The 22,355-nt window shown below is 43.5% G+C and overlaps 3 protein-coding genes across 4 annotated transcripts; all 3 read left to right on the top strand.

Moving 5' to 3' along the window:
• Window positions 1–4,745: 4,745 nt before the first annotated feature.
• LOC127775939 (APETALA2-like protein 4) lies at window positions 4,746–8,590 on the top strand. 2 transcript variants are annotated; one of them, XM_052302259.1, is made up of 10 exons: window positions 4,746–5,312; window positions 5,516–5,541; window positions 5,648–5,678; window positions 5,813–5,900; window positions 6,011–6,156; window positions 6,271–6,315; window positions 6,408–6,499; window positions 6,834–6,943; window positions 7,026–7,181; window positions 7,878–8,590. In XM_052302259.1, the coding sequence occupies exons 1-10, from the start codon at window positions 4,990–4,992 to the stop codon at window positions 8,178–8,180; spliced, it is 1,320 nt and encodes a 439-aa protein (XP_052158219.1). In that variant the 5' UTR covers window positions 4,746–4,989; the 3' UTR covers window positions 8,181–8,590. The 2 variants fall into 2 exon arrangements, with proteins under 2 accessions (XP_052158219.1, XP_052158218.1); XM_052302258.1 differs by having other exon boundaries at window positions 4,747–5,312; window positions 7,872–8,590.
• Window positions 8,591–10,985: 2,395 nt separating this feature from the next.
• Window positions 10,986–17,865, top strand: LOC127776648 (probable E3 ubiquitin ligase SUD1). The gene is made up of 9 exons (XM_052303141.1): window positions 10,986–11,291; window positions 12,167–12,847; window positions 14,243–15,010; window positions 15,093–15,304; window positions 15,404–15,772; window positions 16,135–16,292; window positions 16,410–16,573; window positions 16,736–16,882; window positions 16,999–17,865. Exons 1-9 carry the CDS (start codon window positions 11,043–11,045, stop codon window positions 17,515–17,517), a joined length of 3,267 nt encoding a protein of 1,088 aa, XP_052159101.1. The 5' UTR covers window positions 10,986–11,042; the 3' UTR covers window positions 17,518–17,865.
• Window positions 17,866–18,064: 199 nt separating this feature from the next.
• On the top strand, window positions 18,065–22,089 carry LOC127776649 (extensin). The gene is made up of 7 exons (XM_052303142.1): window positions 18,065–18,670; window positions 18,797–18,901; window positions 20,522–20,648; window positions 20,721–20,792; window positions 20,860–20,908; window positions 20,986–21,487; window positions 21,590–22,089. Exons 1-7 carry the CDS (start codon window positions 18,637–18,639, stop codon window positions 21,625–21,627), a joined length of 927 nt encoding a protein of 308 aa, XP_052159102.1. The 5' UTR covers window positions 18,065–18,636; the 3' UTR covers window positions 21,628–22,089.
• The last annotated feature ends 266 nt before the right edge of the window (window positions 22,090–22,355 follow it).

Below are 22,355 nucleotides of genomic sequence, written 5' to 3'. Positions count from 1 at the left end.
TCTTGTGTTTTTCAAAGTTTGATGTTTTTAATAATAAATAATTATATATCCTGGAGGTTGCAAATTAAAAAAAAAAACTCTAGATATGAGAGGAAGGGGTCTCATATCAAATTTTATTAAGAGGGGTGATAAGACTTCGAACTTAGGCTGGCTAGCCCACCACCTTGTGCTGCTAGCCGAAAGACCCCCGGCGTTTCTTGTTGCAAATTCATATCAACTTCAAACTCAAACTTTGCTGAAAGATATTTGGCTAAGGCTAACATACTTGACGAAAACTCCAATGGGTGAGTGAAATGCAGGTTCAAAGATCCACTGTAGTTTGAGCAAATGGTAATTACCCTATGTCTCCTTTAAAAAAGGCGGGGCCGGGGGGATTAACAACCAAGGAGAAATAGTAAGAGTGTGTTGTTTTCTAACACACACGCACACACTACAGTCTACAAGATGAACTTAGGGGTTCAATCATACAATGTTAAGGTATATTTGAAGCAACGTATTTTTTCCTGATTATCGACATATCTAGCCCACATGTTTCTTGTAAGCTTTAAGCAATCCTAAGTCCTCCATATGACATCTGCATGTGATGTGAGTGCTTGAGACCTTGAATTTAGTTATTTAACAGGTAGGCCCTGGCTCGGTTCATAAGTGTTGTAAAACTTAAGAGTGCTCCTTTTGTAAATAATGATGCTTCATTATGCACCGCAATGTGATCACCTGCCATTTCTGCAATAAAATGTGCATCTGGAACTCTCATTGCATTGCTACATGCGGTTGCTTTCAGCATGTGCCTTATTACTGATTTGCTTTGCAGTTTGCACATCATGAGCTTTTTTTTTTTTTACCTATTTTTATACCAGCCTCATTCATGTTCTGCTTATCTTTGCAGCTTAAATATTTCCTGTCATTCAAGAAATGAATGCTGGATGATATGCTTATCATCCACTAAAATCATCTGGGTTATGGTGTAAAGAAACATTTTTATGTTCTCATGCTTCTCTTTGCAGTTGAGAATTGCTGTGAAGTTACATATCGTTGTAACTCAAGGCTATAGATACAGTAATGGAAAATTCAAAGAGGACCAGAATTTGCTTCGTTCCAACTTCCAAATGCGCCGCCTGGTGGTGGTGGTACATTGGGTTTGGTGGACAAATAAAGGAGCTTCGTACTGTTGCATTGGCTACTTCTGGGGAGCTCCTCCTTTTGTAGCATTTGATTCCCCTCCTCGCACACACACTTGCCACATTTCATGGCAGGGGAGCATAAAAGCACACTGCTCTTTGTTTTTAAGTGCCTGACAACTGTTGCCTCCCCCTGGGTCCTTGCCACGTTCAAGCTGAAGAGGAGGATCGGATTGATTGGGATAGGAGTTGCAGATCCAACAAAATCCTACTGAAATATATACCACAATGGGGTTTTACTACTTAGCAGTAAATTTCTTTTTTTTTTACTGAACACATATTCCAACACTATGTCATGAACTTGAACATTGTAGTATTAGACAGATAAGATGTTTTCACAAGCTGTAGCATTCATTGTCTGTGCATGGTGATTGTTGCTGTTCTTCGGCTGGGATGCCTGGATGCACACCAAAAGACAGGAAGAGGTGGATTTGCAGCATCTGGGGCTCAAGCATATATTGCACCCAAAGGTACGGCCTTCATTTACTTCTTTTCACAGTTTGGCTGGATCTAAGTTGTAGGTAGCATGACAAGGGGAACTGAACTGAAAATGGGATTGAAGTGATTGTTTCTGCTGGTCTGTGATCAACAAAGGAGGAGAAGATGAGTGATTGATGAGCAGTAAATAAGGACTGCAGCAACCCTGCAAGTCTGCCTCAAGGGGTGACGGATAGAGGAGAGAGAGCACAGGAGGGGGGAGGCAAGAAAAGGAGGAACAAGGACCTACAAGGTACTCTTGGATTGGCCTCTTATGGAAACATTTTGCTTGCTTGCATTTGATTCCCCCCTTCCCTTCGCAGCTGTTTATGATGGTTGGACAGCACTGCTTGGAGATCTAGCACAATAAAAGCTAGCCTCATCATCATCATCTCCCGCATAAATACAAGCGGCTCTTTTTACTCATGGTATTTACTTGCTACTACTACTCTCTCTCGCTTTTTTTTTTTCCTCTTCATGTTGCAATGTATGCACTGCATGTTTCTTTCGTATAGAGACTGTTGGTTCTTCTGAGGAAGACTTTTCCTGCAAAAAAAAGGTGTAGGTGGATTCATTACACTGTCCCTTATATACAGTAAATGTGTTATAGGAGTAGATCTCTTTGTCGATCTGGTACAAGTTATTTAACATCTGAATGTGCTTTCATTGTTGCCTTTAGTTTGGGGATAACAAAAACCCATCAAATCAGTCAGTGGAAAGAAATTGGTGACGGATTGGACAAGTTGATATCTCAAGTGGTGTTCTGTCTGTAGTTTTAGGTTGTGTTTAATTCAGCGCAAAGTTTGAATTTTGGTTAAAATTAGAGATGATGTGACTGAAAAGTTGTATGTGTATGATAGGTTGATGTGATGGAAAAGAACTGAAGTTTGGATTCAAACTTTGGATCTAAACACAGCCTTATAAGGGCAAGGCATTGTGCCAATTGCTTGTTTTTCACATGTTTTTTTAATAAGTTTTATCTCTTCCTCCTAAACGACGTTCTTATAGACAAGTTTAACAACTCCGCATGATTTTAGCATCTATATTAGTTGGACAATTCATCTCCAAGCAATCTTAATTGTCTACTTCAATTTATGCCAACAACAAAAATGAATGCCCTTTTGGCAAGCTTGTTTAGACGCTTTTATGAAGGGCAACACCATAGCTTTCCCAAATCCAAATGCAATTGGCTTTGATGATTTAATGTTTCTTTAAGAGCTACACGGCGAGTATATTTGCAATTTGAAATATCAAATATCTGACAAGCCGTGCATAGTATGGATGTTCTGAAAATTAAATGGAGTCTTCTGATAAAGTGATAAACTACACCAACTACTCATTTCCTATCATACCAATAGCAGTACTAACACAGCCAAAAGAGGGATATGCTTCCTTGGTGTTGCAACAAGGAATAGAACTAATCAATAACAAACATTAGAACATTCCATGAAAATCGCTCCAATCCATATCTTAGCTGCAGCTAACCACATCCCAATCAGTACTGGCACAACGTTAAAGAAAAAATTAGGAATATCTCAACCACTCTCCTTTTCTACTTTAAACATGCAACCTCAGTGCTAATCTCTGTCTCCTAATTATTTTCCATCATGGGTAGCAAGTATGCGCACTTGCCAATACCTTACACCCATTGCATTCGGAATACTGCTCTTCATAAGCACACGAACAAAAACCTTAAGCTGATCAGTAAAAGATAGGCAATATGCTACACACTCATAAACATGGCATATTTTTTTAAACGAACCAGTACAAGAGGGTGCCAATTTCATTGAATAGAGGGATGCGTCGTTGGTGTTGCGTATGATAAACATGGGGTGTGTTTAGTTCACGTCAAAATTGGAAGTTTGGTTGAAATTGGAACGATGTGACAAAAAAGTTAGAAATTTATGTGTGTAGGAAAGTTTTGATGTGATGGAAAAGTTAAAAGTTTGAAGAAATAGTTTGGAACTAAACTCGGCTATGGTGTAATGGACCCAAAATGCACCGGGGGATAAGAGTATTTATCATGCGTATGAACGTATCATGATGTTTTCGATCTGGTTAACGTGGTATTGGGGAGCTGGGGCCTGGGAGTACATGATGATATGGATCTTGAGATCTTCTCCTCTTCTGCACAGGCAGAGGCCAAACATGATATCTTTGCATTGCTTCTGTATTAAACCCTCTTTCACTGGCGGGTGGGTGATGGGGCCTTTATATGCAGAGAAGTGAATGTGCAGACAATGGCTGGGGTGGATTGGCCCTAAATGAGGTAGTACCCAGTGTAGTGTTGGCTGAATACAAGAAACCTGTGAGCTACTAATTAGTTCTGAAACATCTATTGCTCCCTGCTCTGGTTACTTGCAATACACTAGTCTGAAATATGACTAGAAAATTATGGAAAAATCTAAGTGGATTGCTCCCTGCTTTGGTTACTTGGCTACTTGCAATACACTAGTCTGAAATAACAGAGTAAAAGCATACGACAATACTACCTGCGAGAATGATATTGTCTGGAGAAATTTTCAGTGGGATGCATGCATCCCTGTGTTCCAACACAAACCAATGGGCATCGCATTGTGCGCGTCATTGTACATACATACACTGTGCAACGGTGCTACTCCTTACATGTGATCCATTTTTGATCGGTGCCTGCAACAGTGCAAGTAAATGTGCATCATGAAGAGGCATAAAAAGGAGGGATGATTGTTAGGTGAGGAGCCCAAAGCACAGTGAGAGGACACAGAGAGAGGATTAGCAGTAGTAGTATTGTAGGGATGGAAGGAAGCAAGGATAGAGGCCTGGTGATAGATACCGATCTTACATCGTTAGCATGCTTTTTAAACTGTTTAACGATATATTTTGTATGAAATATAAGATAAATTTATCTTTTTTCAAGTTCAAAATAATTAAAATTTCAATTAGTTATGTATTAATGGCTTTCTTGTTTGGAGTGTTTTTGAGGTGAGGCTGTGAGAAACATAGCCCGGGGGTCCCTCTCAGTCTCAACCCTGTGTGTTGGTGTTTTCTGTCTTCTGTTCTGTGTTCTCTTCCCTCCTTCCAAAACCCCCCCATAAAAAGAAGATGCATGACATGAGGTGATAGCATGCTCAGAAATCTCTTTCCTTTCCTTTCCTTAGCCCTTCCTGCCTGGCTCCTTCAGATACCAACCTCACCAATCCATCATCTTCTTCATCGCTGTGCAGCTACACACTCTCACTGTGTGGAGACGAGACAGAGAGAGAGATCACGTAGCAGCATAAGAGGAGGAGAGGAGAGGACAGCGGCCATGGTGTAGAGCAGCTAGAAGAAGAAGAACGCCGGTGTGTAGTAGGCCATGGCGGCAACCTTCTACGGCGTCGGCAGCATTGCACTCGCCATGCACGAGGACGATGAGGAGGAAGGGTCTGGGAGGGTCTTTGGGTTCGCCGCCGGCGATCTTGTCCGGCCGGCGGTCGTCACCCAGCAGTTGTTCCCGATGACGGCAGCGGCGGCGGCGGTGGTGCCGGAGTCGACGGAGCAGCGCCACGTTGCCGCCGCCGCCGAGCAGTGGGCCCGGCCGCCATCGAGGAAGACGCGGCGGGGCCCCCGGTCCAGGAGCTCGCAGTATCGCGGTGTCACCTTCTACCGCCGCACCGGCCGCTGGGAGTCCCACATTTGGTCAGTTCGTCTCTTGTCTTCTTCTTGTATTTATACATGTGCATATTTACGTACATTTGCTTTGCTTTCATATACTTGGCAATTGTATTCTGTAAAATGATTCTGACTGACCCATTTCAATCTCGCTTGCAATGTGCCAGCAATTTAAAAATTTTGCTTCTGTTATTTATCTTTGCTTGTGCTCTGTGTTTTTGAATGTGCAGGGATTGTGGGAAGCAGGTGTACTTGGGTGAGTGCTTTTGTCTTGTGGAAATGTCTCAGTTATATGGTCTGTCAATGCTTAATCAATTACGTGTCAGAATTTGTTCATGTGTGCATTGTGTGATTGTTTCTAGGTGGATTCGATACGGCACAGGCTGCTGCAAGGTAAAGCAGTTTATAACAGAGTTCTGCACATTGTCTTGTTTTTATCTGAAAGAGAGAGAGAGAGAGAGAGAGAGAGAGAGCAAGGTGGGTTAGAAAAACTATCTGAATTGTTCGTCTTCTATGATCTGTTCCAGGGCTTATGACCAGGCTGCAATCAAGTTCCGTGGAGTGGAGGCAGACATCAACTTCACCCTGGATGACTACAAGGAGGACATAAAGAAGGTGATCAGATTAAGCCAGAGCAGAACAGATGCTACCCAAGAAAGAACTGTTCTGTTCACATGCATCTTTCTGAATTTTTTTTTTTTTTGTCATGGCATTTGCATTGGCAGATGAACAACTTCAGCAAGGAGGAGTTCGTTCAGGTTCTCCGGCGACAGGGCGCCGGCTTCGTCAGGGGGAGCTCGCGGTTCAGAGGTGTCACCCTGCACAAGTGCGGCAAATGGGAGGCCAGGATCGGCCAGCTCATGGGCAAGAAGTAAATCAATCCACTCATTTCAGAAAAAAAAGAAGATGAAATTTTGTTAGTTTTAAAAAGTGAATGATTCAATTTTGTTCTGATTCGGTTTCGTTTCCTCCCCGATCGTCGCAGGTACGTGTACCTTGGCCTGTATGACACGGAGATGGAGGCTGCCAAGTATGTGACATCATCGTCGCTGTCTGCTGGAGAATTGCTTGTGATCATCACCTTCATGATTTGTTCTTAATTTATTTTTACTATGATATCAGGGCTTATGACAAAGCGGCGATCAAGTGCTGTGGCAAGGAGGCTGTGACAAACTTTGACACCCAAGCGTACGAGGACGAGCTCAACCTGCAATGTAATCTATCTCCCTGTTTGTATTACAAAACGCTTTGATTTTCTTGGGTCAATTTTTTTTATCAAATTTATAGAAAAACATAGTAACATTTCCAACACAAAACAAACATACTATCAAAATATACATTTAACAAAATTAGTTTAGTATTGTCAATGTTGTTAATTTTTTCTATAAATTTGACTAAAATTAGAAAAAAAAAATTGAAAGATAAATATCTTGAGGAAGTATCTCAGTTCTCTGATGAATGATCACGACAAAAATAAGTTGCCTGACAATTGGCAACTGGTATGCGCCTCGCATTTTCCTGACCGCAGTAGTGTTTTTGTTGTTGCAGCTTGGGACAGCGAGCTTGATCTTGAGCTCAGCCTCGGGTGCTCCGGTGGCGAACGGGCCGCCGGCGAGGTCCTCCACTCTGCACCAAGCAACCAGAGGACGAGCCTGACGGTGAGACTCGCATGTCCATTGCTAGATGACACTGTCGGTGACATTGACGATGAGCTGTTCCATGCCCGGGAAAAAAAAACAGTTCATGCTGCCGGAGGAGGAGGAGATGACCGCCTGCCACCGTCAGAGGAGCATCTGGGCTAGGCCTTCCTTGGCTCCGGCGATGCCGGACGGCGGCGCGGTCATCCGTCCTGATCAGCATCAGCATCACCCCAGTAGCCGGAACATGCTCCTGATGGTATGTATGCTTACTGACAGTGGTGTTCCTACATTGATCTTCCTGAGATCACGGGCCCTGAGTAGATTATCTAATTCTAACTAATGTGTATCGTGTTAATTAGAAGTAAAAATTGGATAATTAGTACTACCTCTCCATTTCATATTAGGCTTAACAGTACAAAAGTGGCTTATGACTTTAAAAAAAGTCAAATGAAAAAGTTATTTATTTGTTTAAGCTTAGACTTTTCAACTCATAAGCTGGCCTATAAGCTTAAACAAAGAAGTCCTAAGTCGTTTGACTTTTTTTAAAATCAAATTTCTTAAGCTTTGATCAAGTTTATAGAAAAATACATCAATATTTTTAACATGAAACAAAGAAACTATCAAAATGCATTTAGTTCTATAAGTGTTGCTGTATGTTTCTATAAACTTAGTTAAACTTTCTAAAAGATTGATTAAAAAAATACCAAAATAATTTATAATATGAAACGAAAGAAGTATATATAGAACTCCAGGCAGTTTTAATTCTGAGTTCGCGACTGCTCGCTGATCAGTTGATCACCTCACTAAAAGATGCATCATGCATGCTAAAAATTGCTAACCACGGGCTACAGGAGTACAAGGACGTGTCGTTCTGCTTTGATTATTTTTTGGATTTGTGACGCAGTGATGAGTAAGTGTAACCCAACAGTATCTGACTAATGAACAGAGCCAGGTCATCAGCAGCAGTGGCGGAGGAGGAGGAAGCGGCAGGCAGGGCGCAGCAGAGCTACACATGCGTCCGCGCCATGGCTGGTCCAGCGGCGGCAATAATTGGGCGCCGCCGTACGCCGCCCGGCCCCGGCTGCCCGGCGCCGAAGACGACGACGACGACGACGACGACAGCGCCGCTGCAGCATCATCAGGATTCCCCATGGGGCAGGTGGCCACGGCGTCGTCCTCGTCCAGGCCCAGCAGCAGCAGCTGCAGCAGCAGGAGGAGCAGCACTGCCGCTGCCACTGCAACTACTGGCCGCTGAATCAGTGGGCTCTCAGCTCGCTGCCTGACTGATCTGCCACTTGCCAAGCTGGGCACGCCGTGTTGCCTAGGATTCTTCTTAGCTGCAGGAAGCCGACGACCTGATGTTCCCCCCTCGGGGCGCCGCGCCGCCGCCGCCGCCGCCGCCGCCGCCGATGACGACGAAGATGGCCGGATTCTCGTTTTTGGTAGGGCAGCCTCGGTGCATATCGATCCCGGCACGGCCGGCGCCGGCATTAGCAGATAATATTTGTACCGTGGACGACCCGTAGTGCATGCGCAGATAGATCGATAGATCGCCATGCTTGGAAAGATTCGAGCGGGTTGCATTCAAGCTTTGGAATTTTTTTTGTTTGAACTGTTGGGTTTCCCTGCAGTAATGGAATGGAATTTTACCATGGATGCCTGCAAATTGTCGATGCTTGATTGATTGATTCTTCCGTTTCTGCTTGCTGAGTTGCTGTGCCTCGCTCTACATGATGTTGCTCCAAATGAAGGGACATAAGAAAAACATGCATAAACGTGCACTGACATTGCGACACAAGGTGTAGAGTCGCAGGGATTCCTGCAAAAAAAAAAAACTGAACTACTCATGTGGAATATGTACTGGTACAATTTTTTTTTATGAAGTCCTTGACTTCTCAGCCCTGTAGTTAGTGATATTCCTCAATTATTTTTAACATTTGAATGATTGATCTGTTGTCATCATGTCCCGCCCAAACACCTAGTGCAGTTCTATTTAGTTACAACTTATGAATGGTCTTAACCCTAAACCATTATGCACTTGGGGTGGATTGGTACATTAGTTTTTAAGGAATAGATCAACTTGGATCTTTGGGGAATATTGCATTCATAGGGATCATCCCATTCTAACTATTCTCAAACCAAACAGTCCGAAAAATGTGTTCAACCCAACCCCATCCATTCCATCTCTTTGTACCAAACACATGATTAGTTAATCATATGTGAACCCTTGGGTTATAGTTTTCTCATGCTTTATTCGATAAATAGGAATACTTAGTAGAAAAAAAATATTATGCCGATTCGTTAGGAAAAGAAGAAGAGGCCAACCCTATGGATTTCTCACTTTGCTCCACAGTCTACACGCAGGTCCCCATCCTTTTCTCTTTCGGATTATGGATTATAGATTATTATGGTCACACTTCCTAAGCTACTAAATGGTATAATCTTTAAAATATTTCTTTATTGGTATTTCTTTCTTATAGAATAGAACTATATTAAACCACCTTTTTAGCTTTCTAATATTTCATCCATTCATCAACGCCCTCAAATAATTGTGATAAACTTTGTTTCGGTCTTCATCTGTCATCTATATGATATGTGGGACCTTACGTTGTCATTGTTGAGTCCTGACCACATCGCTATCATTTACTCCATCCGTCCTAAAATATAGCAATATAATATAGGATGGAATACATCTTAATACTATAAATTTGGACATGCGTCATGTTTAAATTCATAGTACTAAGATATATCTAATTCCATATTAGGTTGCTACATTATAGACAGAATGAGTGTTTTATTCTTGCTCTCCCATAGGGTGATTTATTGTCGGGAGGGGGCTGCCAGCAAAATTTCCACAGCGTGCCCTACCCATCGTCTACCACGTCACATTTCTAGCTCTAGCATAGAGCGATTTATATTCCCCATCCTACGGTGGAGCAGGAGGAGTAAATTTCTACAAAACTTCGAAACAGTCATTTATTTTTTTAGAGTAAAGTGCACAGGCGGTTCTTAAACTTGTAGAGATGTGCTATCTAAATCCCTAAACTCTCAAATACATATCCAAGTCCTAAAACTTGTCAAAGTATGTCATCTAGATCCCAAAATCGCCACGGCCCCTCCAGGATTCTACGTGACGCTAATGTGACATGCCACACGGAAATGACGTGGCATCATCTTGACTGACAAATGGGATCCACTTAAAAATTTTCCTTTTCCTTTTTTTTTCTTCTCCTTCTTCTTTTTTCTTTTCTTTTATTCTCCTTTCTCTATGACCCGAGCATATCGTGTGGCGGTGGCCTACAGTTGTTGTGAGAGGAAGGAGAAGAAAGGAAAAAAGAGGGAAGGAGAAGAAAAAGAAAAAGGAAAGAATAAAACAAGGAAAAAGAAATTTTTTTAAGCGGGTCCTATTTGTCAGTTAAGATGATACCACATCACATCCATGTGGCATGTAATATTAGCGCTATGTAGGATACTAGCGAGGCTGTGGCAATTTGGTCCTATTACATGTGGCATGTAATGGCTTTTTTTTTAACGGAGGGAGTAGATGACACACTTTAACAAGTTATGTGACCTAGATCTGCATTTTGAGAGTTTGAGACTTAGATGACACATCCTACAAGTTTAAGTACCGCCCGTGCACTTTACACTATTTTAAAAATCTTTTTAAAAATCAATAAATAAATATATAAAAAAGAAATTCTAGTAGTGATGTGATATAGATGGGCCTGATGGGCTATCCCATCTCTCGCCCTTATATGGGATAACTGAGCCCAACCAGATAAACGGGCTTTTTTTACCCAAGTCTAACAACAACAACACGCCCAAAGTCCCTAAACCGACCTCCACCCGTTATAAATATCCTCCACCCGAACCAACCTTCCCCACCTCACCGACCCAAACCGCGACCCGCTAAGCCCGACCGCCTCCCCCGCGGGGGGCCCCACCCATCAGGGACTCCTCCTCGTCACCAACGCGTTATTAACGAGGCGCTAATCCATCCTTCTCTCCCCCTCTTTCCCCACCGCCTCCTCCGCCCCAACGCGGTCTCCCTCCCCCCCCCCCCCCTCCCCCGCGCGATCGCTCGCACGCACGGCCGCCGCCGCCGCCGCGCCCAGCCATGGCGGACGTCGCCGCGGACCGGCCTCCCGCGGCCGAGCAGGAGGAGGCGCGGCCGCCCTCATCCACCGCGGCGGTGGCGGAGGAGGACGAGGAGGAGGAGGAAGGGGACGTGTGCCGGATCTGCCGGAACCCGGGGGACGACGAGCACCCGCTCCGGTACCCGTGCGCCTGCAGCGGCAGCATCAAGTTCGTGCACCAGGACTGCCTCCTCCAGTGGCTCGACCACAGCAACTCCCGCCAGTGCGAGGTACGGAACCCTCGGTTCGCTTTTAGGGGCCGCGGGGGCCTTGGGGTTTGTCTCGATTCGGCGGTGGAATCGATCGATTGGATGATAATCCGGTGCATTTGCTCGATAATTTCTGGTGAATTTTTGCGGTGTTGTATGTAGCTGGTGGTTGTAATAGGTCAGCATCACTTCGCTCGCGCTGGATAGGGGCAAGTGATAACAGTGATACCTTTTATGGGCGAGAGAGGTTTCTACGGCTCTAAGATGATATAATTTAGAGAGGTTTCTACGGCTCTAAGATGATATAATTTGTGCAATAGGGTTTGTGAACCGTACGCTGAGACATTGTTTTTATTTAGATTATTTTACAAGGCTGCTAGCTGTATTTATTTGATCTCGTGGCAACATTAGCTAGTTTCAGATATTTCTCTACAATCACATTTACAGATGTAAAGCTTAGTATGGACAAGGTTTTCTACCTGTGACTGCAAGAGATTGAAAACTAGCACATTATTTAGCTTGCGAAGAATATACATCTTGGATCTGTTCATAATATTGACGGACCAGTTAGGTTTAGGTTGATAGATGCCGGGACATGTGCCTCTATTTGCATAAAAAAAGAGGACATTAGCTTAGTAGGGACAAGGTTTCTTCCTGTGTCTGCAAGAGATTGAAACCTAGCGCATTATTTAGCTTGCGAAGAATCTACATCTTGGATCTGTTCATAATATTGACGGACCAGTTAGGTTTTGGTTGATAGATGCCGGGACATAGTGCCTCTTTTTGCATGAAAAAAGAGGACATTAGTATTCTTTTCTCCTTTTGTTTTGTTGAACTCAACAGTTTGCAACTTTGCTTAGGTAATTTTTTAAACTATGTGTGTATATGCTTTGCAGGTTTGCAAACATGCATTCTCTTTCTCGCCTGTCTATGCTGACAATGCTCCGTCAAGACTCCCCTTCCAAGAACTTATTGTTGGTGTTGGGATGAAAGCGTGCCATGTGCTTCAGTTTGTCCTCCGGCTTGCCTTTGTTCTTTCAGTTTGGCTCATGATTATCCCCTTCATCACTTACTGGATATGGAGGTTAACATTCGTGAGAAGTCTTGGTGAAGCACAGAGGCTATTCTTGAGTCATATCAGCGCTCAGTTGATCCTAAGTGACTGTTTACATGGTTTTCTTCTCTCAGCTATTATTGTCCTTATATTTCTTGGAGCTACCTCTTTAAGGGACTATATAAGACACTTGCGGGAACTTGGAGGGCATGATGCTGAGAGGGATGATGGGGGCCGTGAAAGGCATGGTGCACGAGCTGTCAGAAGGCTACCTGGTCCTAATAACAGGGTTCCTGCTGCAGATGGAAACATTGACGAATTAGCAGAAGCCCAAGGACTTGGTGCTGGTGAACTTTTGAGAAGAAATGCAGAAAATGTTGCTGCTCGATTAGAACGACTTGAAGCTCAAGTCGAGCAGATGCTAGATGGTTTGGATGATGCAGATGGTGCAGAGGATGTTCCTTTTGATGAACTTGTAGGCATGCAAGGCCCTGTTTTCCACTTGGTTGAGAACGCAATAACAGTAAGGATTTTGCTTTCCTGCCCCACAGCATGTTCTTGTTTTTTTAATGAACAGTACGACATTGCCATGTTGCAGAACTTCTTGCTTCTTATGGGCCAATTTGGAAGTGATAAATATTACTTCCTCCGTCCCACAAAATGTGTCGCTTTAAGGTTATGTAGCCAAATTAACGTGATGTCAAAAAGACCAAATTGCCCCCATTTATTTGATTCAGTTCTCGATCCTCTATCACCATTGTTGACTGCGAATATGTGTGGTACACCGAGTCCATCAAGCAAGCTGCACCTCACCACCTGCTTTGGAGGCTCCAGCTGCTGCCGCCACGAATCCCGCCACCCCTGATTGCCGGTCACGCCGCACCCTGGTTGCTGGCTGCTGCCACAAATCTCGCCGCCCCCCTGCAGGTTGCCATTGCTGCAGCTGCCGCCCTTTGGGTTGCTGCCGTCGCCAACGTCCAGTCTACCGCTGACAAAGCAACCGCCGTGATGCCCCTCCGCATCGGAGAAGGATCGACATGCATGCTACTCCTCAGTGAGGAACTGGACGCTATCGGCGCCGAGCACTCCACAACGGCGCCTGCATCCACCTCGCCTTCCTCCACTTGCCTGCTTGGATGTGGCCCTACTAACCAGCTGAGTTTGGCCTCCAGGGCCGCCGCGCCATTGCCCACGCTAACTGTGGAGGGGAGAGGCGAGGTGAGGAGGCTAGGGATTGGGGATTGGGGTTAGGGGCGACATAGGAGCCGGATCAAGGTGGGGGGAGATTGGGGATCGGGGTTGGGGGCGATGGAGGAGCCAGATCAAGGCGGGGAAAATAGAAGGATCGTGGGGGGCGGCGAAGATTGGGGATCGGTGCGGTGGGAGGGGGCGAGCGACGGAGGAGACGAGGAGTCGGATGGGGTAACTGAATCAGCGAGAAGGTAAGATCACGGATTGGAAAAAAATAGTTTTTTTCTGGTTCCACGCGTAGACTGGACCCACCACCCATCTGTACAACGACACATTTGTGAAATGGCAGGTTTTGTGGGACAGAGGAAGTATTGAATATGCTACAAAACTACACACTACTTCCCAAACTGGCTTTGCATAGTTTATCTTGGTTTCTTCGTTTGACGTGATGTTCAACACTGTTGCGCATTATGTGCTTATTTTGCTAATTTTGCCAGCTTTTTTTTCTTCCTTTTTTTGCTTCTTCAAGCGTGTTTGTTATTCCTGACTCCTAAAAAATGCCATGAATGGCCTGAGGGAGTCTTTTCTATATCTTCATTTAAAAAGCTTGTAAATCAATAGTGTGGCATGTGCTTTTAAGTTTTAACATGGACCACTTGATCTTTTCAAGTTTTACTGCAGTTGTGCTGTGTCCCATAGTGTTCATTCCTGTTTTTATTTTCTCCAGGTTCTGGCCAGCAATGCTATATTCCTCATTGTTGTGATCTTCGTACCATTCTCATTGGGAAGGATTGTCCTGTACTATCTATCATGGTTCTTCTCTTCAGCCTCTAGTCCTATGCTGGCAAGAATGATGCCGTTTACGGAAACTGCTATTTCATTGGCTAATGATACATTGAAGAGTGCACTTAATGCCGTGAAGAACTTATCTGCTGACAGCCATAATGAAGGTGTCATTGGTCATGTCATTGAGGTGGTTACTCAATCATTGAAGATAAATGCCACTGGTCTTACTGTAATGCAGGCCTCTGGGAAGAGTAGTCTGATAAAAGGAACTGCTATTGGCTCATCCTATCTTTCTGATCTGACAACTCTTGCTGTGGGATATATGTTTATCTTTTGCCTTGTGTTTTTGTACATTGGATCATTGGCTTTACTGCGGTATGCTAGGGGAGAACGTTTCACCATTGGGAGGCTCTACGGTATAGCTACCATTTTAGAGGCTATCCCATCTCTATGCAGGCAATTCTTTGCTGGAATGAAGCATCTCATGACTATGGTCAAAGTTGCATTCCTTTTGGTGATTGAACTTGGTGTATTTCCCCTTATGTGCGGTTGGTGGCTTGATGTATGCACCTTAAAGATGCTGGGTGCAACAATTGCTCAAAGAGTTGAATTCTTCACGATGTCACCCTTGGCAAGCTCCTCTATCCATTGGCTTGTTGGGATTATATATATGCTTCAAATAAGCATATTTGTCAGCCTTCTTCGAGGGGTATTGCTCAATCCTTTTGCTAGTTCCACTATCAGATTCGTAAATTCTCATGGATCTCATTCTCACTGACTCTCTATGATAGGTACTGCGCAATGGTGTTCTTTATTTCTTGCGGGACCCTGCCGATCCAAATTACAATCCGTTTAGGGATTTGATTGATGATCCTGTGCATAAACATGCCCGGCGAGTTCTTCTGTCTGTTGCTGTTTATGGAAGCTTGATTGTGATACTTGTTTTCTTACCTGTCAAACTGGCCATGCGAGTAGCTCCATCGATTTTTCCTCTGGACATCACGTGAGTATCATCTCTGTGTGTGTGTGTGTGTGTATTTATTTATTTTGTTCCTTTTTCATTTTAGATTTTTAAACCTACATTGTTGTTGTGGATTTGCAGCATTTTTGACCCATTTACAGAGATCCCAGTTGATGTGCTTCTGTTCCAAATATGCATCCCGTTTGCAATTGAGCACTTCAAGCCTCGTGCAACAATTAAAGCACTTCTGCATCATTGGTTTGCTGCTGTTGGTTGGGCATTAGGCTTAACTGATTTCTTACTGCCAAGACATGAAGAAAATGGTGGGCAAGAGAACTGGAATGGCAGAGCAGGTAGAGATAGGGTACATGGTGGCCGGGAAATGGTTGCCCCACAGCTGGAGCAGCGTATGATACAACATGTTGCTGATAATCTGAATGGCAGGGGTAATGCCAATGACAGTAACGAGGTCGCTGAAGAATCTGATGTTGATGACCAGGGAGATTCAGAGTAAGTATAATATCTAGATATGTGTAAAAGAGTAACTATTTTTTCTGTAAATGCTTAAACTCGCACACATTATACTATCATCTCATATTTACTTACCTACACTGGTTTGAATATAATTGAGTAATGATTCAAATAGTAGTAAACTGTAGATACAAAAAGTAAATATTGTCTCTTAATATTCACATCTTTTATTAAATTGTAACTATAAAAAAGTAAATATGGTGTTTATTATTCCCTCGATGTTCGTATGTTTTATTTAGAAAAATCTAGAAGTCAGTCAAGAACCCAAGATATTATTTTGCATCTATAGCATTATTATATTATTATTATATCTGTGGCTCAATTATATGATCTTTTTCAAGGTATGGTTTCGTCCTTCGGATTGTGCTCTTGCTTGTACTGGCATGGATGACTCTGCTGATATTCAATGCTGGAATGATTGTTATTCCAATCTCACTTGGTCGTTTAGTTTTTGAGGCTATTCCCCGCCTGCCAATCACACATGGCATCAAGTGCAATGGTAATTTGCTGATGTTAATATGTTCAATTATTTTTTTTGCTTGATAGCTTTCCGTGTTCACAATATTGGTTATCTTCATATTTGCTAACACCATGGTAAATTGTTTCTCTTTGTTAGATTTATTCTCTTTCAGCATTGGATGTTATATTATCTGGAGTGCAGCAGCTGGAACCAGATATGCAATTGATTACATTCGATCACGACGACTGGCCTTCCTAGTGCAACAAATCTGCAAGTGGTGCTCTATTGTTGTGAAGAGTTCTGCTCTCCTGTCAATATGGGTAAATCATCTGGGCTGAATTTCTTTTTCTGTATTTATGGCTTTAAGCTTATCGAACCATGGTTGAAGAGTGTAGAGTCCTTTAACTAGAAGTTGTTCTATAGTTTATGGGTACTTTTGGAGGCTACTTTATATCTAACGAGAAATGTTATATCCTTTTCAGATCTTTGTTATTCCTGTGTTGATTGGACTCCTGTTTGAGTTACTGGTCATTGTACCCATGAGGGTGCCTATTGACGAGAGTCCGGTTTTCCTGTTGTATCAGGATTGGGCTCTTGGATTAATATTCTTAAAAATATGGACTAGGCTGGTAAGATTACACAAATTTGTGATCATTTTGTCACCTCAGTTAATTTGTTGATTGTGCTCCTTAGAGGTCATTGAGGTAGGTTTGTGCTGATTATTTGGCTTACATACTGTTTCCAGGTTATGTTGGATCAAATGGCACCTTTGGTTGATGAAAGCTGGAGGACGAAGTTTGAGAGGGTTAGAGAGGATGGCTTCTCCCGTTTGAGAGGTCTATGGGTCCTGCATGAAATCATAATGCCTATCGTCACCAAGCTCCTTACAGCTCTCTGCGTTCCATATGTTCTTGCAAGGGGTGTCTTCCCAGTGCTTGGTTACCCACTCATTGTGAACTCAGCGGTCTACCGTTTCGCGTGGCTTGGCTGCCTGATATTCAGCGCGCTGTTCTTCTGTGGCAAGAGATTCCATGTTTGGTTCACCAATCTCCACAATTCCATTAGGGATGACCGTTATCTGATTGGGCGGAGGCTGCACAACTTTGGTGAGGACTCACCCCATTCAAGTGAACCTGGAACAACTACAGCGTCTGACGATGATGAACACGAGCAAGCACTCATTCCTCGCGATCAGGAAGGAGAGTTGGGGCTGAGGTTCAGGCGCCATATCATGCGTGGAAACCAACCGAGAATGGCTGCATAAGCAGGGACGAGTTTTTGGACAAAGCAAGGGGCATATGCACGATCTGACTTCTGCCCTGGAGCTTCTGCTTGTGATTAGTAATCCGCATTGTAGAGTGAAATGAGTCCGTCAGTTAGTGATAGGAAAAGTAAGGATTGTTGTACAACAAAGTCCAAGGGAAGAACAGCTCAAAAAAAAAGAATACACACCAGAAAACTCATGGTAAGCTCACTTCCCTGTGGCTATGTGTTGCTGACTGTAAATATAGACGAACTACCCCACACAATTTATTGTGGTTCTGATGTGTAATGGACAATGAATTACTCCTACAGTAGTACATCAAGTTGGATAGTAGCTAGGGTTGGTAGACGATGTTGTCCACACTTCATTTCTTTTCATTTCTTGTGAACTTTTTGTACCTGTTGGTGTTGGATCTTTTTTTTTTTTACCGCGTCTCTGCTGACAAGGAAGGCACACAGCAGCAGCAGCGGGGAGGGGCAACTTGTCGGTTGACTTACTCGGTCGGTACGTGCAAGGAAACTTCGCCTGCATTTGTTCACATCGAGATCGCCAAGGAACATATAAAATAAATGCTTGCTGTGTCTTTGTATTTTGATTTCGCCTTAACGAGGGTCCCGGGATTTGTTTCACCCGCTACGGTACCGCGGGCGGGATTGAAGACCTGCCTAGATCGTTATAGCAGCAGACACGGAATGCCTATATATGTGCAGCACATGGGATTTCACAACCCAAAGACGGGAAACCTCTTGGCAATTGAATGGCACGTTTGCAGTTGAGGATGCACGCGGCTGAAGATGAGCACAGCGGAGACTTAACGCAATCCCTTTAGCAAAGCATTTTTTCTGCGAATATGAATCTATTCTTTCAGTTCATCTTATAAATAGACTTGCCTAACTTTGTTATATGAATCACAAGTGTCTTGGCATATCCAGATTCTAGAGTGGTTCTCAAAAAAAGCAAAATTGTTTCAGTTCGAACAGGGCAGGCTCCAAGCCTACAATACGAACACTACTAGCCTAGAGGCTCTAGCAGAGTCGTCTCGGTTCATCGTCAACTCAGCTCCTCTCTTTCTTCCCCTCCCCCGCTCCTCCGCGAGACGACCCGCGCCCGTAGCCATCCATGTCGATACAAGGCCAGATCCTCGAAGTCAGAGGTGACCCCGAGAGTTTTTTTCCTCGCTCAATTCCGAATCCGAATTTGGCGGCGGCGGCGTCTCACCTGTGTGGCTTTCCTGTGTTTTTCTTTCTTTTTTTGGGGTGTTTTGTCCATCCGTCATCAGTCACTGGGTGCAGGAAGCTGAGGGACACGGAGTTCTTCACGCGGCAGGATCCCTACGTCTGCATCGAGTATGCCACCAACAAGTTCCGCACCCGCACCTGCACCGGTAAAGCCCCCTCTCCATCTTGTTAGTGCTTTGAGCTGTGAATCGTGAATAAACCCGAGTTCGGTAGCGGCAATCCAGGAAGAACCGCTAGGGTTTTGAGCTTTGAATCGTGATGAAATACACTCGAGAATTGGGGTAGTGTTTACTGTGCGTTCCTCTGTCAATGCCGTCATTGTTTTGTTGCCTTTCGGGCGGCACTCATCCGATTGCCTTGAGTGATTGGTACCAAACATGGTCGTTCTTCCTTTGTTCATGGGAATGGGGTTTGCTCAGTTTTGCTTTGAAAGAGCGATGGCGAATTGGTCATGGTTGGAATAGTTAGCTGAAATAACTTGTGAAGTAGTACCTTGCTGACTATTTCCCTAGTTTCTATGTGGACCATGTATTAGACGCGATGCGCCATAGTGTTCAGATTGTTCTTTACAAAATTAGATGTGCCATGGCGTTTAGCTCGTTTCTTTACAAAATTAGAGGTGGAATTATGCCACCTTTACCTTTGTGTTATTCCTTCCACATAAAGGCAGTCCTACACGCTTGTGGTATCCGCTACTTATTGCTTCTCGGCTCCATCATCTTAACTCTTTCTTTTTTTTATCAAAACAGGCAAATGCTTTGCGTCATTTAACAATAGGAAGATTAAAAAAAATAACAAAGATAAAGGTGTACGCCATTCTTTGCCTAGTTTTCTTGTTGACAACAGCAGAATAACAAAAGTACCCTTGCTAGTGGAATTTAGGAGCGGTTTCTTAGGGTACTATGATGATTAGCCATTACGCAAGTGTCTTTTCAGGCTAAGGAAATTACCATAATACTATGTGGTACAAAAAAGAAATTCTGAACCATGTTACCTTATTATCAGAATTTAATTGCTACCAGTACAAGGCTAATAATCAACAATTGGGATTGTAATCTTGTTCCCTTCTGTAAAGTCTGCCAGTTCCTGACATGTGTTGGGTAGTGCTTTCATGCTTTTGGAAAAATAAAGTCACAAATGGAAAGGGAAAAGGCTCCTATAAGAGTGATATGTATTCCAATCTTTCTGGTTTAGAAGTTGAGAAATTCAACTTTTTTGTTTAAATGGGGAAATTGCTGCATACCCACATCCTAGCCTTACAAACCCCAACAAGGAGTTTATTAGGTTATATGTGAATTTTAGAGGAGTGTGCCATTAAGACCAATTTTTATGTTGTTCTTATACTATACAAAGTTTAGAAGAGTGCTGAAGAATGTTTTCCCCCATTTCCAGCTACCTTACAAGTACTGTGCTACAACTGAAAATCCAGGCACTAGCTGCCCTAAACAGCATTTTATTATAGTACAAACTTCGAGTTAATATAGTAATTGTCAGGAAGTTTTCCAAATACGGCGACATGTTCCTTATTCAACTTCCAAGGGGTTCTTAGCTCTGTACTATGTAATAATGAAATCAATCATCAAATGCCCTTTCCTGAGTGGAGTCTAGGATAATATTCATCTTGCTGATATTTTATATCCATGCGCTTCTTATTTTCTTATACAAGCATCCTTCTGCTAAACTGAGCTTCATCGTGCCACTTTCTCTATTCTCTACCACAATCCAGTGCTATACTTTTTTTTATATGAATATAATGTTTCTGCCAGATGGGGGAAGGAACCCTACTTTTGACGAGAAGTTTCATATACCTCTCATTGAGGGGCTTCGTGAGCTAACCGTCACAGTGTGGAACAGCAACACGCTCACCCATGATGATTTCATTGGCAATGGCAGGTTTGTGGACCTCAATTACGCCCATTTGGTGATTACTGTTCTTAAATAACTGTCCACTGAGCCTTTTTGTAGGGTGCAGCTGCATAAGGTGCTTACGCGTGGCTATGATGACGCCTCATGGCCCCTCCAGACACGCCATATGAGGTAGTCGTATTTCTTTTACCTTGTGGTCATTGCACTTGTGAACTTCCTGATAGTAGTGTATCTTCAGGTCTGCTGGGGAAGTGACGCTCATTATGCATTTTGATGTTTCAGCAATGGTGAGAGACTGGTTAATCTTTGCTGCCTTATTCTTGTTGGTATGGCATTGCCTCATGGGTTTTCTTATGTGCACCAGAAGAACAAGCCGGGAAAAATTTCTGCCGCGTCAACCACACATTCTGTTCTTCCAGTGCCGGTACCAGCAGTACCATATGCTGCCCCCTCGCCTTCATACGCACTACCCCCTGCAGGATACCCTGCAGTACCGCCATATCAATCCTATCCTGCTAGCCATGTCCCGGCGCCATATCCTACTTCAGCATACCCACATCCACCACCACCTCTGCTAGCTCGCGATGTTGAGCATGCGGCATACCCTCCTACAAGTACAACATATCCTCCACAGCCGTACCCACCACAGCCGCAGGGACAAACATACCCACCGCAGCCGCAGGGAGAAACATACCCACCGCAGCCGCAGCGAGAAACATACCCACCGCAGCCTCAAGTACAACCATACCCACCAAAGCCACAGGGACAACCATACCCACCGCAGCCGCAGGGACAACCATATCCACCGCAACCATATGGACAAACTTACCCACCACCTCCAGAAGGACAGCCCACATATCCACCTGGTAAGATATGGCTGAGCAGACATGAATTCATCCATTCACATAGCATTAGTCAATAACTAATAAGGTAATTAATCTCTGTTTACCATGATGGATCTTATGCAGCGCCCTATCCTTCAACTTATCCACCAGCACCATATTGATATGGCACACTTGGTGGACTGAAGTTGTCCACATACAAAAGCAAGTAAGCAACAAGTGATGATCAGTTCTTGTATTTATCCAGGGTATCCAGCCTTCATCATCCAGTTAATTGAAACAAATGAAATCATTCCTGAAGCGATTCATGTCAACATCTTAGCAACCAATGGTAGTAGTTACCATCTGGTATGTATCATGTATCATAGCTTGCAGAATGTCACGAATGGAATTTGTTCGATTATGTTGTATGTTTTGGGCTTGTTATAACAGTGATCCACCTTTGTTCTGTTTTGAGGTCATGTTTGGCTGTTCTGTGACTGTAACTACTGCTTTTTACAAAGGGGGGAAGCAGTAATTCTAGTTCTACCTGCAACTGCCTGATAAGTGTTAACTGTGAAAAGTTGCAGTAGCTTGTCGACTTTGTACCATGTTGTTTGAGATGCTCAATAAATTTGCTTTGTACTCTTGATGTGTGGTGAATTTAAATATGATCGGTTTGTTTTTTCGATTAGCTTATTGCTGATGCTGAATTATGGTGGCATTAATTTGCCCCCATTTTAGGTTTGGATGGCTGATTTGTGTAAAGTTGGGCTAGAGTTGGTACTTGATTTTTGCGATGGGCTTGATCCAGATTCCAAGCTACAGTCTCATGGGCCCCTGTTTGCATAACAGGAATTTAATTCCAAAGGAAAATTTGTGCAATACAAATTTATATCAATGGATGATGTTT

Source organism: Oryza glaberrima, chromosome 6 (genome assembly GCF_000147395.1).
Source record: "Oryza glaberrima chromosome 6, OglaRS2, whole genome shotgun sequence".
Taxonomy (NCBI): Eukaryota; Viridiplantae; Streptophyta; class Magnoliopsida; order Poales; family Poaceae; genus Oryza; species Oryza glaberrima.
The sequence above is the reverse complement of the archived record's forward strand: the minus strand, read 5'-3'. Positions and strand labels throughout refer to the sequence as shown.

Coding starts and splice junctions, on each gene's coding strand:
- LOC127776649 (XM_052303142.1), top strand. CDS start 18,637: ATGTCGATACAAGGCCAGATCCTCGAAGTCAGAG. Junction 18,671..18,796: donor CCAGATCCTCGAAGTCAGAG/GTGACCCCGAGA, acceptor ATCCGTCATCAG/TCACTGGGTGCAGGAAGCTG. Junction 18,902..20,521: donor CCGCACCCGCACCTGCACCG/GTAAAGCCCCCT, acceptor TGTTTCTGCCAG/ATGGGGGAAGGAACCCTACT.
- LOC127776648 (XM_052303141.1), top strand. CDS start 11,043: ATGGCGGACGTCGCCGCGGACCGGCCTCCCGCGGCCGAGCAGGAGGAG. Junction 11,292..12,166: donor GCAACTCCCGCCAGTGCGAG/GTACGGAACCCT, acceptor TATGCTTTGCAG/GTTTGCAAACATGCATTCTC. Junction 16,293..16,409: donor ACATGGCATCAAGTGCAATG/GTAATTTGCTGA, acceptor TCTCTTTGTTAG/ATTTATTCTCTTTCAGCATT.
- LOC127775939 (XM_052302258.1), top strand. CDS start 4,990: ATGGCGGCAACCTTCTACGGCGTCGGCAGCATTGCACTCGCCATGCAC. Junction 5,313..5,515: donor CGCTGGGAGTCCCACATTTG/GTCAGTTCGTCT, acceptor TTGAATGTGCAG/GGATTGTGGGAAGCAGGTGT. Junction 6,316..6,407: donor ACGGAGATGGAGGCTGCCAA/GTATGTGACATC, acceptor CTATGATATCAG/GGCTTATGACAAAGCGGCGA.